Source organism: Candoia aspera, chromosome 4 (assembly GCF_035149785.1).
Source record: "Candoia aspera isolate rCanAsp1 chromosome 4, rCanAsp1.hap2, whole genome shotgun sequence".
Classification (NCBI taxonomy): Eukaryota; Metazoa; Chordata; class Lepidosauria; order Squamata; family Boidae; genus Candoia; species Candoia aspera.
In genome coordinates, this window is record NC_086156.1 from 27,013,562 (window position 1) to 27,029,437 (window position 15,876).

Genomic DNA, 15,876 nt, shown 5'->3' on the forward strand with positions numbered 1-15,876 from the left:
TGGATGCCCTCTGTTCCCACCCTCCTGGACAGCAATAGCGCTGGACATTAAAAAAAAAACCTATTAAGCCCCTCGCTCTGGAGTCAGCCCGCAACTGGTTAATTTGGCCCAAGGGAAAGCACTTCTTCTCCCGGCGCCCTCGCTAGACGGACTCATTCTCTTTGAGGCATCCCCTTCTTCCCCCTCGTCGGCCGGGTCTCTCTTCCCCCCTCCCCCCCTTCCCACTCAGCTCGACGGCTAACCTTGTCTCGTGGTCATGGAGTTTATCCTTTCATTTTTGCCTAGGCTGGAGCGAGCTGGCCTGGCTCTCTAAAGTAGATGCCGGGTGGATCTATGGTTCTGGCGGAACAGAGAGGGAGCCCCAGCAGCGCGGAGGAAGTTTGAGCCGCGAGGATGCAGCCCACATACTGGTACGCGGTGCTTCTGCTGCAACCTGCGCTGTACCTGGTAAGTTTCCGCGCCTCTCGTTCCCCCTCTCCCCCCCTCTCTCAGCTGGGGTTGCCAGCGGGATAGCAGCAGAGGAGGCCTCGATCCTGGGGGAGAAGTCTTACGCTCCAAACCAACTTCTTGCGTCCCGGGTGCCTCCGTCAGTCACCGACGTGCCTAGAGGCAGGGAGGAGAGTTCGGGTCCGACAACTTCAAGACGAAGCTCCGGCTTGAGAGGGGCGCGATCTCTCTTTGGGAGTGTTCGCTTGGGGCGGGGGTCACACAGCGGATCCTGGGCAGAGATATTGCAATCTTATTGATCAGGGCTTGTTTTTGTGTGGGAGACTCAGGGTGAGAAGGAAGGAGCCCTCCGCAGCGTCCCTTGGAAAGATTGTGCCGGTGTGTGGTGGTGCTTCGGACGCACGTTCTGTAAAACTTTTTCCTCCCCGCGTTCCTCCAGCTGGGCGTGGAAGGTTCTGTTCGTTCACACGGGGGTGGGGGGGACCACAGGACGGCTGAGGCGACGCATGGGATTGAGTCCCGAGGCCGTTCTGACGACTCCGCTGTCACCCTGATTCCCCGACCCCTCCCTCCGACGCACAGTCGGAAACTTCCCGCTCCGGTGCCTTCGGAATGGGCTATAACTTCCATCGCTCGCAAACAAGTGGCCATTCCCCTCATTAGCTGAGAATGATGGGAGCGGTAGGCTTGCCATCCAAGCTGGGGATGATGGGAGTTGTGGTTTGGCAATTCTGGGCGGGCGTGTTGGGAATTAGAACCCAGTACATGTGACAGGAGCTAGGAATGAGAAGCTGATATTTGGGAGAAAGTATTTCCGTGTGGTCAGCTTCTTTGTCTCCCTGCCCCACCCCTCGGGGTCTTTAATGGTCCTGGGGACCGAGGGGAAGTCTTCGTGGGTGCTCCAAGAAGTCCTGCCAATCGTTCTCCAGTAGCGGGAATTGTGGTCGTGGGAAAATAAAACCCTGTTGGTTATCCTTCCCCCGCCCACCACAGAATAAGATCTACTAATTTAAACCATTCCGCTGTAAACCATCGAGCATCCCCCGTCAGCCTACTCTGAAAGCGCTCGGGAGTAACTCCCCTTTAAGATTGCTACAGCAGCCGAATCCTTCCCTTTCCCGGGGATCCCATTCTCCACCCGGACCGAACGATCAAGCTGCATTACCAGAGCCCCGCCGTTCGGTTTCTTTCGGAAGCCATCGATTTCCAGATCGGATGAACGGCAGTACGAGGATTAGGCCGGACTGAAAAAACAAAACAAAACCTGAGCAACAGGGCCCGAAAGGACTTGAGTGGAATTTCAACCCAACAAGCAGAAACCTAACGAACCATTTTCCAGGGTAAGCCACTCTTCGGATGCCTTACCCCACCCCCCACTGCCTGTAATTGCAGGCTTTGGACGCTTGAGGGCGCTGTGCGCCAGTTTCAGCTTGGCTCGGGACATCTTGGGGGGTAAACAGGTGAACACAGGGGCAACCCCTCCCGATGGAAATCATCGCTCTTGGATGCTATCCACCTGCTCGTGCAACCTTCACTCCCCCTCCCTTCCAAAGAAGGACCGGGTGCCACAGTTTAGAAGTCAAAAAGTCTTGGAAAATGTTTTTCCTTTCCATTTAGTGAAAGACCAATACGCACGCATTCTGGCTACCCCTCTCTACTCGGCGTCAGGTGTGGATCCAAACAGAAGGGGAGAACTGGCCGGAGATTGGGCATTCCTCCAAGATTCCCAAAGTGGCGAGACTCGCGCTAGTGACGTCACTTGGGGCAATGACTCTGGAAGGCTTGACTGACTACGGACTCCTGAAAGGGTCATTTCCCTTTTGCATTTTTTTCTTTTAATTTTTTTCGGGGGAGGGGGGATTTTGTAGAGCCCTTGCTCTTCCTTGTGATTGTTGGAAAATGGGACAAGCAAAACTGCTGGACGTGTAACCAGACTCAAGATTCCTAAACTGCGCGAATCTTCTTCCTTTCGCCCGTTCTGTTTGCTGGAACTTAAAAGAAGTCCTTATTGCAACATCAAGGGCGCAGGATTTATTCTAAATGTGCGGCAGGTTGAAAGCAAGCGCATCAATTCTTTTAATTGTAAAGTGGGAGCATCTGAAAAGCATTCCGTACGCAAATTATGCTGATTCAATTACCGTTTAGTTACCGACTTCATTCCCTGAATGCCTTCACCCCCCTCCCCCAAGCTGTGGAGACGGGAGGGGAGGAAAAAATATCCTGAAAACAATGCAAAATTTAACTTTGAGTTTGAAAATAAGCCAACGCTTAAGCCCTTTCTCAGGGCTTCTTCCTTAGCCCAACTTTATCGTTCGTGTCCCAGTCGCCCGCTTTTCTAATCGCGCTCGAGTTCCTGGCTGGGTTTTCAGGAGGCCTCCTGTAATCAGGCCGGCTGACAGCACTGAGCCACGAAGGTCTGTCGGACATCCCGGCCGACGCGCCCCTGTCTCCGGCCGCGGCTGTTGAGGTCCGAGAGGCGCGGGGCTGTATTCACCCAACCAGTGCAACCGCTCCGCCGCCTTAGCTAGAAACCGGCCGAGCCCCTCACTGAAGTTACTGCGGCTCCCAAGGCCAGGAGCGGTCAGGACGGACGCGGGCACCTTTCTCGCCATCTATGGATTAAAGCCAGGAACGGCTTCCGGGAGTCTCTGTTGGGCTTTCGAAGGGAACTCGGGAAATGACCTTACAAGTTTTCTCTCCGCTTCCCTCGCCCCACTCCTTTCGGCCTAGTCCTCGGGAGTCTCTCAGCGTTGGCTTCTTCCAGATGATATCCTGAGACCTCAGGACCCCTCCTTTCTTTACACCGGGGAGCGATACATTAGGAGAACCCCTGGAGGTTTCAGAATGACTCAGCGGGAGGCTTTCGTTAGAACAAGAACAAAAATCTTCCTTTCGCGGGCAAATCGCCACCCATATTTAAAATGTGTCAAAGAAACAATACAGACAATTGCCGAGGCTCGCTGTAGATGAGCCGGTACACCCCGTTTCCCTTAACATTTCCCACGGGGGAAAACATGAATTATTAGAGGACTTGGAATCATTCCTAACCTGAAACTTGAATCTGATGTCATCTCTGGAGCTTTTCCAGCAGGCTTCCAAGAATGTAGATTACACTTGGTGGTTATATGTAACATTGGGACAAATAGATACAGGACACTGTGAACTAAGTCAATATAAAGTTCTGACAGGCAAAGAGTTTAATATATAAAATCACAGGTTACTTTTAGAGACAGGTGTACAGTGCAGACTCTGCGTTATATATACATTCGCCCATTTACACATGTAAAGACAAGAATATATATATATGTATGTATGTATGTATATATGTAAATATGTAAACATGTGCACGTATATTAACACTACACACACACACACACACACACACATATATAAAAATATAAAATCTCTATTAAACTTAGGCAACCAAAATGCCCGCCCCCCGACACGTATATTACTTAAAACTCAGTAAGGAAAGTTTGTTTAGGGTTGGAATGTGTGGCAACTAGTTACAGTCTATCGGAAGACTGGAACTGACGCAAGTTATCTCGGAGACGAATCTCATTGGTTTCAATAGGATTCATTGCGTTCAAACCCACGACTTTGCGCCTCCGAAGGGGTCAGGGTAGAGACAACGCAGAAGTAGAAATCGCATCTTGCAAACGGGTCTCTCCCCTCCAACATCGGTTTAAAGTTTTCTCCTGAAGGCATGGGGTACCTTCCACTTCGGCGCTGATCACAGTCAAATCTCCTTGCTTTTAAGCGCGGATTACGCCGGCGCGGGGAGTCTGCAGCTTCCGGCCTCGCTAGAGATTCCTTGCGCCCTGCTCCCTCGCAAAACGGGACGCGCGATCGAGGCAGGGGTCCCCTAAGACGCTAAAGTCGCTCAGCCATTCCCAACCTGGCGCCTGGGACCACACCCCCATCACCCAAGTGGGATAGTGATGGGAATTGTCGTCCAGCCAGGCTGGAGGGCGCCAGGGTGGAAAAGCCTCGTCGATATTTGTGCAAGGCTACGTCGAAATATTTTCCCCGGTGGTTGTGGCGACGTGTATTCCCCTGAAGACGTTGGAAGCGCGCGGGGGATCGAGGAGTAGCTTGGTGGATTTGTTTCGACCCGCGTGTCCTGTTTCATAGAGTGAGGCCCCGAGTCAGAAATTTTACTCTTAAGTCGTCAAAACTGCACAGGAATTGAAGAAGGCGACACTTGTCCTTCCTTTCCTCCCTAGATTTATTTTAGGCACTTTTTCTCCTTTTTCTGAACTCTGGATTTGAAACAAATTGCTCTATAGCAGTACACGGAGTTGGTGTGGGAGTGCACGGTCTAGTGTGTTTAGTCACAGCATTGCCCCCTGCACAATGTTCTGGGCTGAATTCCTCCACAGCGCGATGAAGCAGACGTTGACTTCGATGTTTAAATCCTAAGCGTTCGCCCCTGACCTGATTATGCAGTAGCGAGCTTCGCTGTCGTCAATGGGACTGGCATTTTGAGATTAAATCCCACGTTTACTTAGCAGCCAGCTTCTTGGTCTTCAGTAGAAGATGTGCAAAGGCGCTGAGGATCGAAGCTGTAATGTTAGATCGACTTATATTACCATTTGGCCTCCCTAAGTGGTTAACTTCGACGACTTCGGTGCAAGCCAGTTGGCCTTATAAAGCTGGCGACTGGTAATGGTGACGTATCTTAAAAAAAAAATTCGGAGCCGCAGCCAGGAATGGGTGTAAAACGGTGGCTGAATCCCAATCAGTTTTCCTGGAAAAGCTCAGCTAGGTAGGGAGGTTGCATATTCCTTATTTCAAGAGTGAGAGTGTTTTTCTACTTAAAATAGTGTCATGAAGGTGTCCCACTGATTCTGTATTACACAGAAATATGTAGAGGATGACCAGGCTTGCTCGCTCGGTTCCATTGCTTCTGTGGTCCTTCACTAGCGGTCGAAAACCCCACCAGTTCTTGCTATGTTGGTAAAAAAGAACGGCCCCATAAATAGGGATGTCCGGATTCTGGCCTCCATCCTGTGTTCGTAACACCTTGTTAGCTTCATCAGAGGGATGCCGGTCTTTCAAACTAAGGACCCGGCGTGTCCTGGGTGACAACAGGGCTGATATATCCCGAGGCCAATTACCTAAGGGAGGGGGCGTGACCACACCTTCCTACCTGCCCTCCTCAGATCATATCGCCTGACCTGGTGTCCTCTGAAAGGGTCGGCGAGATGTTCCGAGGTCCCCCGCCCCCTGCACACCTTGAGGGCTATCCATTCTAGGGATTTCTAGCATTCTCCCGCATCCGTAGAGCGATGTATCACTAATCCGGATGGGTGACAGCAGGACGTTGCTAGAAATCGCTAGTCTGGATAGCCTGCTAGTGTAACCAAAGAAGGCCGCTGGGACTTGGATGTCATTGCTCCCAGACCGGTGCCTGTTGCTTAACCCAAGGATGAGCTGTAGCGTAAAAGGCTGACCCACGGCTTCAGCTCCCTTTGGGAGATTGGGAAAGGGGGCGATTCGCTTGTTGTTGTTGTTGTTGTTGTTGCGGGGCTTCAGATTCTAAGTTATAGCAGCTTTATATTTTTTCAATCAATCCTCCCCCTCTCCCCCACTACGATTTCGGTGTCGTTGTTTTCTTCTCAGTTAAAGGGCAGAATTAGAGCCTCTAAGCATTTTCCTCAGGCTGCAGGGAAATTATTACCAACCGGGCCTTATTGTCCTCCACTAACCATTCCTTACAAGGCTTTTTCAAAGACTGTGGGTCGGTGGGTGGGTGGGTGGTGCGGGTGGGAGTGCTGAAAGCATTTGGCTATTATTTTACTGCTTTTCCTGTCCTCCTTTCTTTGAAGCGATTTGCTGTACTTTTGTAGATAGCCAGAGAAAGAGCAAAACAGCTGGCCGTGCACCCGCGGTCGTCACAATTGATTTTGTTTGTTTGTTTGTTTGGAAGAATAAATAAACAAAGGAACCCCCCCAGTTGAAATTTTCTGCCTGTAGAAAAATGGTAGCCAATGCAAAGGCTGCGTAGGATTTGAAGGGTGTTGCGAACAAGCGACCTATGGAGATAAATAAAAGCGTCTGCTGCTAGCTGTTGACTGTACGTATTGGGTACAGTCATACGCATCCACACACATATAGTGATGGTTTCTAAAACAGCAATTATTGAGAGGAAAAAGGCATGCTGTATGGAGTAAGCCTGGCGTTTCTGTGCAATCCACAGCGCAGGCTCCGCGTATTCCCAACGTCGTGTTTTTTACCCAAAATAACACAGGTAGATTATTATGGCATATCTGGAGACCTCGCTGACACTCCAGACACAACCCTGGATTAGAGACTGCCGCTCATTCCCCTGGTGAGTCCAGTCAGCTCAGCTAATGAATCGTCTTCCGTCATTCAATTGCTTTTATCCTTCTTCTAATTCCCATAGACATTTTCCTGGGAGCAAGCCCCCTTGAATAGAGTGCGGTTTCCTTTTGAGGAGATATGAATAAGATGACCCGGTTAGCCTAGCTCGATCTTCTCGTTCAATTCATTAGCGCCTTCTTTCTTAGCTCGCTACGGCCGTTTTGAAGCATCCAGTAAGGTCAATGGGGATACCCACCTTTCCTCTGGTGTAGTTCTGCAAGCATTGGAGTTTAAGGAACTGCACTGATCTCATCAAGAATCCAGGGAGCTCAAGGAAAGTTCGCCCTAAGGTAAAGCTCCTTAGGGACTGAACCCAAACTTATATAGGTCTACGCTAAAGGACAACTTGCGGTGTCCAGGTCAATTCAAATGGGATATATTGCAAATTCTGCTCCTTCTCTGCTCATTTGCTTATACTTCTCTATTTTTAAAATGAAAGGGTGTTTTTTTTTGGGGGGGGGGTTCTGTTTGCACTCTTGTTGATGCTCTTTCCCTTTCAAATCAGAAGAAACCCAGATACGCGCAAAGGCATTTAAGTGAAAAGGAAGTAGGCATTTTTTTTCTTGCCCTGTCCAGCTTGCTCGCTGAACTTCTGCTCCCTTCGGCCTTCGGTTGTCTTGAATTTTGGAGGCGCCGGTGGGTGGGGTGGGGTGGAGTGGGAGGGTGTCTCTCCATCCACACAGCGGCTAGATTCTCATCTGGCGATTCTGGCAAATATTTGTCGATCATCTTCATATTATTATAATACGAATTTTATTAGTATAAAATCGCCACTAGACCATAGATGACAAAGCAGGTTATCCTCCCCCCCACCCCCACCCCCACCCCCACCCCCACCCCCACCCCTCGCTCCCTTGCTAGGAAGAGCCCGTTTCTCGAGGGAATCAAGCCCTGTTCATTCCCAGTCCCATCCCTTTCCCCAGAATCGCTCTTCCTGTCCTCTCCGCGCTGCGACTGGGGCGAGCGGCGCCCGGTGATTTCCCTTCTGTAGTTTAACTCAGCCCGGGTTCGCGTAACTCAGCATTTAAAGCACCCCCTCGGGTGCTTGGTAAATAGGAACTTCTAGCTATATTTTATGCTGTAGACTGACATGTTGACGACTCTGCTTGGCGGGTTTCTACTTCTCTCTCTCCTCCCCCGTCTTCCCTCCCCTCCACCCTTTTTGCTAAATCTTGGCAAGCACTTTATCAAGGATAAAAAGGTTCTGCCGTAAGGATGTCACTCAATTGATTGTGAAAGTCGAATGAGTTACTTTTAATGAAAGTGCTCCCGTGATGAATATTGCCAGCCATTTCCTGAGCAGGCTGTGTCAGATGGAAGGGAAAGAAGAAATGCTGGTCCTTCTCCCCCGAAAGACATCCCCAAACTCATTTTCCAGCGGAGCCGACCCGACCTTTCCCAGAGCTGTTGGTGGGACGCGCAGAGCAGATTGGCGCAGGAGGACGCCTTATTACGTGCAAGTAGTGCAGGCGATTTCTGCTAGAGGTGCAGAAGGGGCTGAACCATCATTTGCTACACCTAATGTAGGTGTATGGCTGAGTGCACCCAGCCAACGGTGTCCCATTCAGCTGTGATTAAGCCAGCCATGGCTTGGTATGACGTATACTCCTTGTCTTTGGCTTTTTATGCTCTAATCCTGCCTGTCCATCTCAGGTGGTCGTTGCAACTCCTTTATGACCACTACTGGTAGCAGGACTCCAACATTCAGGGAAGTGAGAGACGCACACAGCAGAAGGTGATGTTTCCAGACATACAGCTGTGCTGGCCTCCAAGCACAGCAAAGCTTAGGAGGGGTTGGTGCATGGGATAGCTGATCTTTACATACAGGCATTCTAAGTAAGGGCGATGGGAATGCCTTTACTGGATAAGGAGGGATGTATTTTAAGTAAATGTAAAGATCTGCTTGCTGCAATTGACCCTTCACTTCAAAATGATGTAGGATCACACTACCCAGTACATGCCTGCACAGAAGCAAATCTTACTGAATTCAGTGGGATTTATTCCCAGGCCACTGAAATATATTATTGTAGCCTATAACATATATGGGTCTGGATTGTATCCACAGCATAAATCTCTTTAGGTTGAAGATAACCTTAGAAGGTTTGTCAACTTCTCTGGGGCCTATAATCTTTTTTTCTTACAATAAGTCTTCAGGGTTTTAGAAAACTACTACATACTTCAGCTTCTCTGAGTTGTGAATTAAACTAAGTAGTTACTCCAAAGCAGTCTTCTCCAACACGGGACCCTCCAAATATTGGCTGGGAGATTCACAAGAGCTGAAATCCAACACATCAGATTAGGATATTTAATAGGATGTAATGTAGATTGTAGGCTGGCATTCTATTGGGTAAAGCAAGCAATAAACTTTAAAGCAAGGGTGTTTAAGGTCACAGACTCTAATGGCATTAGAACTTCAGTTTTAAATAAAAGTAGCCAGAATTGCTGTTGGAACTTTTCCTGAAATCTATGAAACTTGTTTGCAAATATACTGGATCTGTTTCATGGCTTTACAGTGGGGCACTGTTACTTAGGCGGTTTATGGGTCTAGGTGAAAAAGAACCCTATTCAATATTAATACTGTTCACTACAACAATAGTGTGGGCAATGAAATGACCCAGTGATATGGTCCAATATAATAGTAATTTTGCCTTCTCTTATTTAGAGTTCTGAATGAATATCAATGGATTGACTTCCGAGAAGTGCCTGAGAAGCCCAATCATAAAGCAGTTTACTTGGAAGCAAGTGAATAAAAAACAAACAGATGTAGCTGAGTCTATTTCTGATACCCCAAAGCAAGTCCTATTGGCACTCATTAACTGAAGCTGCAAAGAAATGAATATTCCACACATCTCCCCCCACCCCCATCGACTATTGTACTGGTTCCCATCACCCATGAAATAAAAAAAGCGAACAACAATGCAAATGAATTTAATCTGCATTGTGCTGCCTTTTGTTAGTGCAAACCTTAGTGGAGAATGATAGAATGCTCTCTCTCTGATCAATTTTCTGGTTTTTCCAAATCTTCAGGGAGACAGGGATTCTTTTCTCCCTCCAAAGTGACACCTGATCAAACTTTTGGACTGGTTATATTGAGAGTCGTCAGTAGTAAGATTGCCTTCTTCCTGAAGTTTCTCTCTCCCAAAGAAGGTTGATCAATCTCTTATCCACTTAAAAGCAGTAACAATAAATTCAAATCCAAACCAACTAGTCTGTTGTTAGCCACAGGGTGGAGTTCAGAATGTGGGGGCAACCCTGGATGTTGTCTAAGTTGGAACCTGGCAGCCAGTGAATTATACCTACACAGAATAGCACATACTTCACTCTTGTTGTTAAGGAGATCACCTGCTTTTTGTTGGTTTTCTCTGCTTTTCTCTGCCTGTACATCACATAACTGGAAATGAGGAAGAGCCTTTACTATATTGTTTTTTCTATTTATTTTTTCTTTTTTGTTCAGGGGTACTTGAGGTAATTAGCCTAATAAAAGTGATTGCTCATGAAGATAAAACAAGACATAAAAAAGAGAGAGCCCTAATCTGATTTTTAAGAAATTAAAAAGCAAATGTCTAAAGCTGAGCTTGGAGTCCAGGACAAATACCTCTGCTCCCTTCCCAGTGGATTGTAGTTTTAAATAGCATCCAACAACTTTCTGCAGCCTTGAAGCTTCAGATGCATCTGAGTATAAATGTTTGGATCCCTAGTTAGTGTGATCCTCAGAGTTATGTCCATTTAATGTACAGACCCATCTCCATTTATTGTACTAGTGTCAAGGTTGTGGACACAAATTATATGAATTCAAATATAGGTTTATCTTCAACAATATATCTCTGGAAGACCTTTCAATAAAACTCTGAAGCTATTCGACTTACACAGTAAAACCGATATATGCACATTCTTGTTTTGTTTTGTTACCATATAGAGTAAATGCCTCACCCAGCATGTCTTTCTTCTATAGGTAGACTGGGTGAATAGATTTTCAAGGAAAGTTATTTATTTTACCTGGCACCACTTCAAAGATGTGCCAAATATCTCATTTATAGGTAGACAACTTTTCATGCTATCCCATTACAAGGCTTTGTCAGGTCTTATATGCACTTAGAATCATTGGAGAAATTGGCAAGCCTTAAAGTAGTGCCTGCACGCCTGCATGTGTGTTGATCACCAACACTGTTTCAAAGGCCAACTCTTTCTTGTGCATCTGTCTAGCCAGTCAGGAATATTTTAATCAGTCTGACAAGGTTTCAAAGAGAGATAGAGAACCCTCTTAGTCCTTGGGAAAGGAGGAAGAACCTATATTCTATATCAGATTGATTCCTTTGTTTTTATCTTTAGGGCTGCTCTAGTGGAATTTTACTTTTTTCATGCTTCTCTAAAGATAGAGTCTAAAGTAGTTTTTTTAAAAATAAAATCCAACCTGTTCATAGACTGCTTTCCTGTCATCCCAACATAACTGATCCAGTATACCTCGTATCCCATTTACTTTTCTGAAGGACTGAGTAGGAATGTCTTTCAAGTGGTTATTTCAGGACCGCGGACAGCTACAGGGTTAGCTTTCCTCTGAAATTCTGGTACAGTAGGAGCAAGGGCCCTCTTCAAGACCATGGACTGAGTTTTAAGTATGTACTATTCTTGAAGGATCACGAGCAGGTTGCATTCAGCCTCTCTACCTGTAGTACTGGCAACTTCTGTGATAAGGCGTTCTAGCCCCTTGCACAGGAGGCCAGTTAAAATGCGGTGCTCCAGCATGCAATCTCTTTCTTTGGAAACAAAGTCAGCAAATAACTGATATTGATGTCTCCTTCACGATTGGTGGAATTTTAAGTGAAACAGCTGGAATAAAATGTTTCTTTAAGGACAATTTCTTTCAGGCTCCCTCAGTCTCCTTTCCCACACTTTCATTTTAACCTAAACACATTCCTTTAGAATTTGTTTTTAAAGGTACTGGACAGGAGATAAGGGAGATAGCCAAGGTAGACCAAGCCCTTTTAAAAACAGCCTCCACCAAACTTTCTAATGTAAGCCACTTTATTTTCCAGGATCTCATCCTCTCCCTCCAAAGAAGAGAAGAATTTCTGAAATTAAAAAGATCAACCAGAATCCACTCATTTTCCACTTCTTTACCTGACTAACTAGCATGCGTTAAACATGAATAGATGGGATGTTGGATTGATTTTGGATGAAATGCCCAATTAAAAGGATAAAACATGGGAGAAAAGGCTGTGGGGATGCATAATTTTTGGCTTCTTTCTTTGAGTGGATTAAAACAAAGAAACAAACAAACAACAACAAAACTGTAATAGATTGGAAAGATTAACTTGGAAGGTTATTGACAATGAAGTAGCCACAGAAGGCTGAAGGCAGAGAACATTCAATGACCTTCTTCAAAACGAAGTTAATGAGGGAGCTTTCTACTGAGCCTCTCACTAAATCAGCAACTAATAACAATAATTAATTAATTAACCCTGGCCTTTACATAAATAATGGTGACAAATCTCATTTGACTCCAAGCCAAACCTCAGGAATTATGCCACAAAGAAGCTGTTATAATCGACCAGCCATAGTGATGGAAATCAACACCACATTTAAGATGAGTGTTTGTCCAATTAACCTAAACATAAATGACTGTTTATGGGTTGGGTTGGGGGGGGTGGCATTCCAACCAGCATCACCTTCCCCCGCTAAGTAAAACATAATCATTGACTTTGCCCCTCAATCACATAAATCCCCACTTAATATTGATAGAGCTGTTCCCCAAGGGTTTTGCTCACCAAGAAGTGGTTGTCAATAAAATACAAGGAAGTTGACAAGGGGGCGGGTAGCTGGAAGAATGATGGGGATCCATGCAATAAAGAATGCAGATGGCAAGACTGCTTTAACTCAGACTTATTCAAGCCCCCGTGAGGAATATATATGGGGGTTGGAGGCAGTAAAGAGTGGAAGCTAAATCACTTAGAATGTTGTAGGCTTTATATTCATATGACTTAGGGATTGTGAAATAAAGCTACTTGGGAAAGACAAAATTCAAGGCTTATGTTTGCCAGCCACCCTGTGCACTTTGCCATCTGTGAAATGGGTAGAAGAATGGCCTGCAGAGAAGAGGTGTCTGCTGTGCAGTTCAGTGCCTGGAAACTTACCAAACACTTCAAAGATTTAGAAAAATATTTAGTTTAGTTTTTTTTTAAGATAATCCCATCTTCCACCATATAGGTGGCCTATATCCTTGCAAAAACCCTCAGATATCTAGGATAAGATTTGTTCAAGGACACGCAGTGAATCTTAGCATCTCCCAAATACAAGGCTATGTTTTGTTAAGCTCATCTTTCCTAGTGATAAATCCTGTGTAACATTTTAGATATATAATCATTTTTATGATGATTCCAATTATTCATTTTCATACAGAATGAACCTACAGGTACAGTGAACCAAGTTGGACAGGATTTGACTGAGTCTTTCTGCATTCCAGCACTTTTTTCCAAATTTCTCTAATCTTGCATCTTCCACATTTGCTGAACTACTACTTCATCATTTCCCAAACAACATGCTCTTCATGCTGCTGGGGGTGATGTGTGGTGTAGTCCAATACATCTGGAGGCACCAGGTTGGAGAAGGTTGTACTGTTTAATAGACTTTTCTTTTTTATTTCTTTATAGGCTTATATCCTGCCTTCTCTCCAGGGGTCTGTCTTATTTTATCTTCACAAGAATACCCTTGTGATTAGACTGAAAGAGAATTACTGGCCTGAAGTCAACCTGCATGTTTCCATGGTTGAGAGGACAATCTTGAACCTGTGTCTCCCATCACAGTTGCTCTTCAAACTTAATTCCCTAAGTGGGATAGGATCAGAAGTGAGGCTCCTGTGGCATTCTAAACGTTGCCAAGCTATGACTCCTAACAACCTCAAACAGTTTGGCCAATGGCAAAGGATGCCTGGGGGTATAGCCCAGCAATATCGGAAAGGCTCCAGGTTCTTCAGACCTTCTTTACATGATTTCTGTTTCTTTGTTTGGGTAATCCATCCCTACTTTTGGCTCTTTCTAGATGGCACTTCGCATTGCTTTCTGTGGTATCTTGTGTTGGCAGGTTCCTTTTCACATGTAGAGTGTATTTCTCATTGAGCAGGTCTGTCATTTAGCAAGGGAAGCCTTTTCAGCCACTCCAGCTCCAGCTAGTTCCCCATTATGCTCCTTATTAGTGGCAGCAGCAACAGTGAAGAATGCAGCAGCTGCATTGCCTTGCTTTGAATCCACTGCCTTAGCTGGCAAATTGGACTGGCTTCCCCTTTCTAGGCCGAATAAGAGGGAAAGATGATTGAAGAAGGAAATCGTTGGTGACTTGTCTCCCCTTCTTTTTCCTGCTGGATTTTGAATGTCATTTATAATGCCTATACTTCTGCATTATTTTGAGCGGCTGTTTCCTAAAACTCTTCCCACTAGGGGAGGGAATATCTTGGACCTTGGGAATCTTTAGCAACACATCCATTGCGGAAAAAGGATATCCAGGCTACATTGTCAATCGCTGATTTCTGAAGGACAATGGAAATTGTGCAGAGGATCAGTAACTAAGATATGATCTGAAAGGAAGGCTTGTTTGGGGGAAAAAAGAACTTCTACAGCTCCATGGTAAGAGAAAATCTTTAGTTACTGAGTTAGTTTAAAGTGAAACAATTACGGGGTTTTTCAGGATTGAGTTTTGACAATGTGATAACTATATTGTCCTACTTATGAAGTGGTTGCTTTCAGGGTTTGATTTGACGCTTCAAGTCATTTTGTATTGATTTGATATTTCTTGTTGTATTGATATTTCATATAAGGACTTTTGAATACTTATTTAAAAGATAGCATCAAAGCAATGGCTTTGAAGGGAAGGGAAGGCTCCCTCTCAAGAAAATTGTAGGCCTCTTCTCTACATTTTCTCAACATAGACAAAAGAAGAGAAAAGATAAACCTCTTGCCTTTTTACAAGTGCTGTTATAAGCGGGAAGCATGGCGCCTTAGTAAGTAGGAAGCAAGAAAAAAATGGTATACATGTGGATTGTCCCTGATGAGAGGTGCAGTATAGATGCAAGATTTGTTTGCTGAATGGCCTTTGCTAAGTTGGTTCCTTATAGATATGTTGGGGCTGCAGTTCCCAGAATTCCTAGCCAATATGGCCAAGGACCATGTTATAGCTGCAGAACTAGGATCCCTCCCCAGAGGTGTGAAATGGAGTGGTGATGCTAGCACCTAAGTTGTTTAGTTAATGTTATTGTCTTAGAAAATCGTATCACTGAGGGTTAGTCCCAGTGCCTTTTCCCTGCTGCTGTGGAACCTACTGAGATGACAAGAATTACAGAGGTTTTCTCCATCCTCTATTGCCCTCCAAAGCATGTTGTCTCTCCACTCATGCAAATACGTTGGAGGTGATTTTCATGCTGGCTGAGAATTCTGGATATGAAGTTCAACAAATCCGAAGAGCACCAAGTTGAAGAAGTGGGGGTTAAAGCACCTTCACAGTCTCTCCCATCTCTATTTTATTTTAAATTCTTTGATACATTCAGATATCAGGCTGATCACTATTTGGATGATTACAGTGTACTGTGTATGGTCGCTCTTAATTATGAGCTATATATTTTGCTTACTGAAAAACAGAACCCAAAGAGTATGAGATTAGACTTTTCACTGATACTGTGCTGGCATTTATTAGGTACAGTGGCTCCTAGTTTGTTTCCAGATCTAATGAAAAATGCTGGTATAACCCATAAAGATTTCAAGTCTTTGGGATTAAGATGCTAGACAAATCACCTCCCTCAGTATATGCTTATATAAATTTTATGATGTGCTTTCGAAGACTGCTCTGTGTGCTTCTGCCAAGTGAAGTGAGCCAAGTGGTTATTAAGGATTCTTGGTAATGGCACCTTAGTTTTATTAGAAAACTCTCTGGAGAAGTTCACCTGATGCCTTCTTGTGCTTTACGCATTTGATAAAGACTTGGTTATTTCCCCAGACCTTTTAGATACTACCTGAGCTCTCACTGTTTTAGAATGACTTTTAATCAAAGCTGTTCATT

General features: G+C 45.3%; 1 protein-coding gene across 1 annotated transcript in view; it reads left to right on the top strand.

Moving 5' to 3' along the window:
• Positions 1-291: 291 nt before the first annotated feature.
• The window catches only part of NXPH1 (neurexophilin 1), a 211,302-nt gene continuing 195,717 nt past the window's right edge, over positions 292-15,876 (top strand). Inside the window, exon 1 of the mRNA XM_063301933.1 lies at positions 292-447. Within this exon, the coding sequence (XP_063158003.1) occupies positions 394-447 (54 nt within the window). The 5' untranslated portion in view covers positions 292-393. The remainder of the gene's footprint in view (positions 448-15,876) is intronic.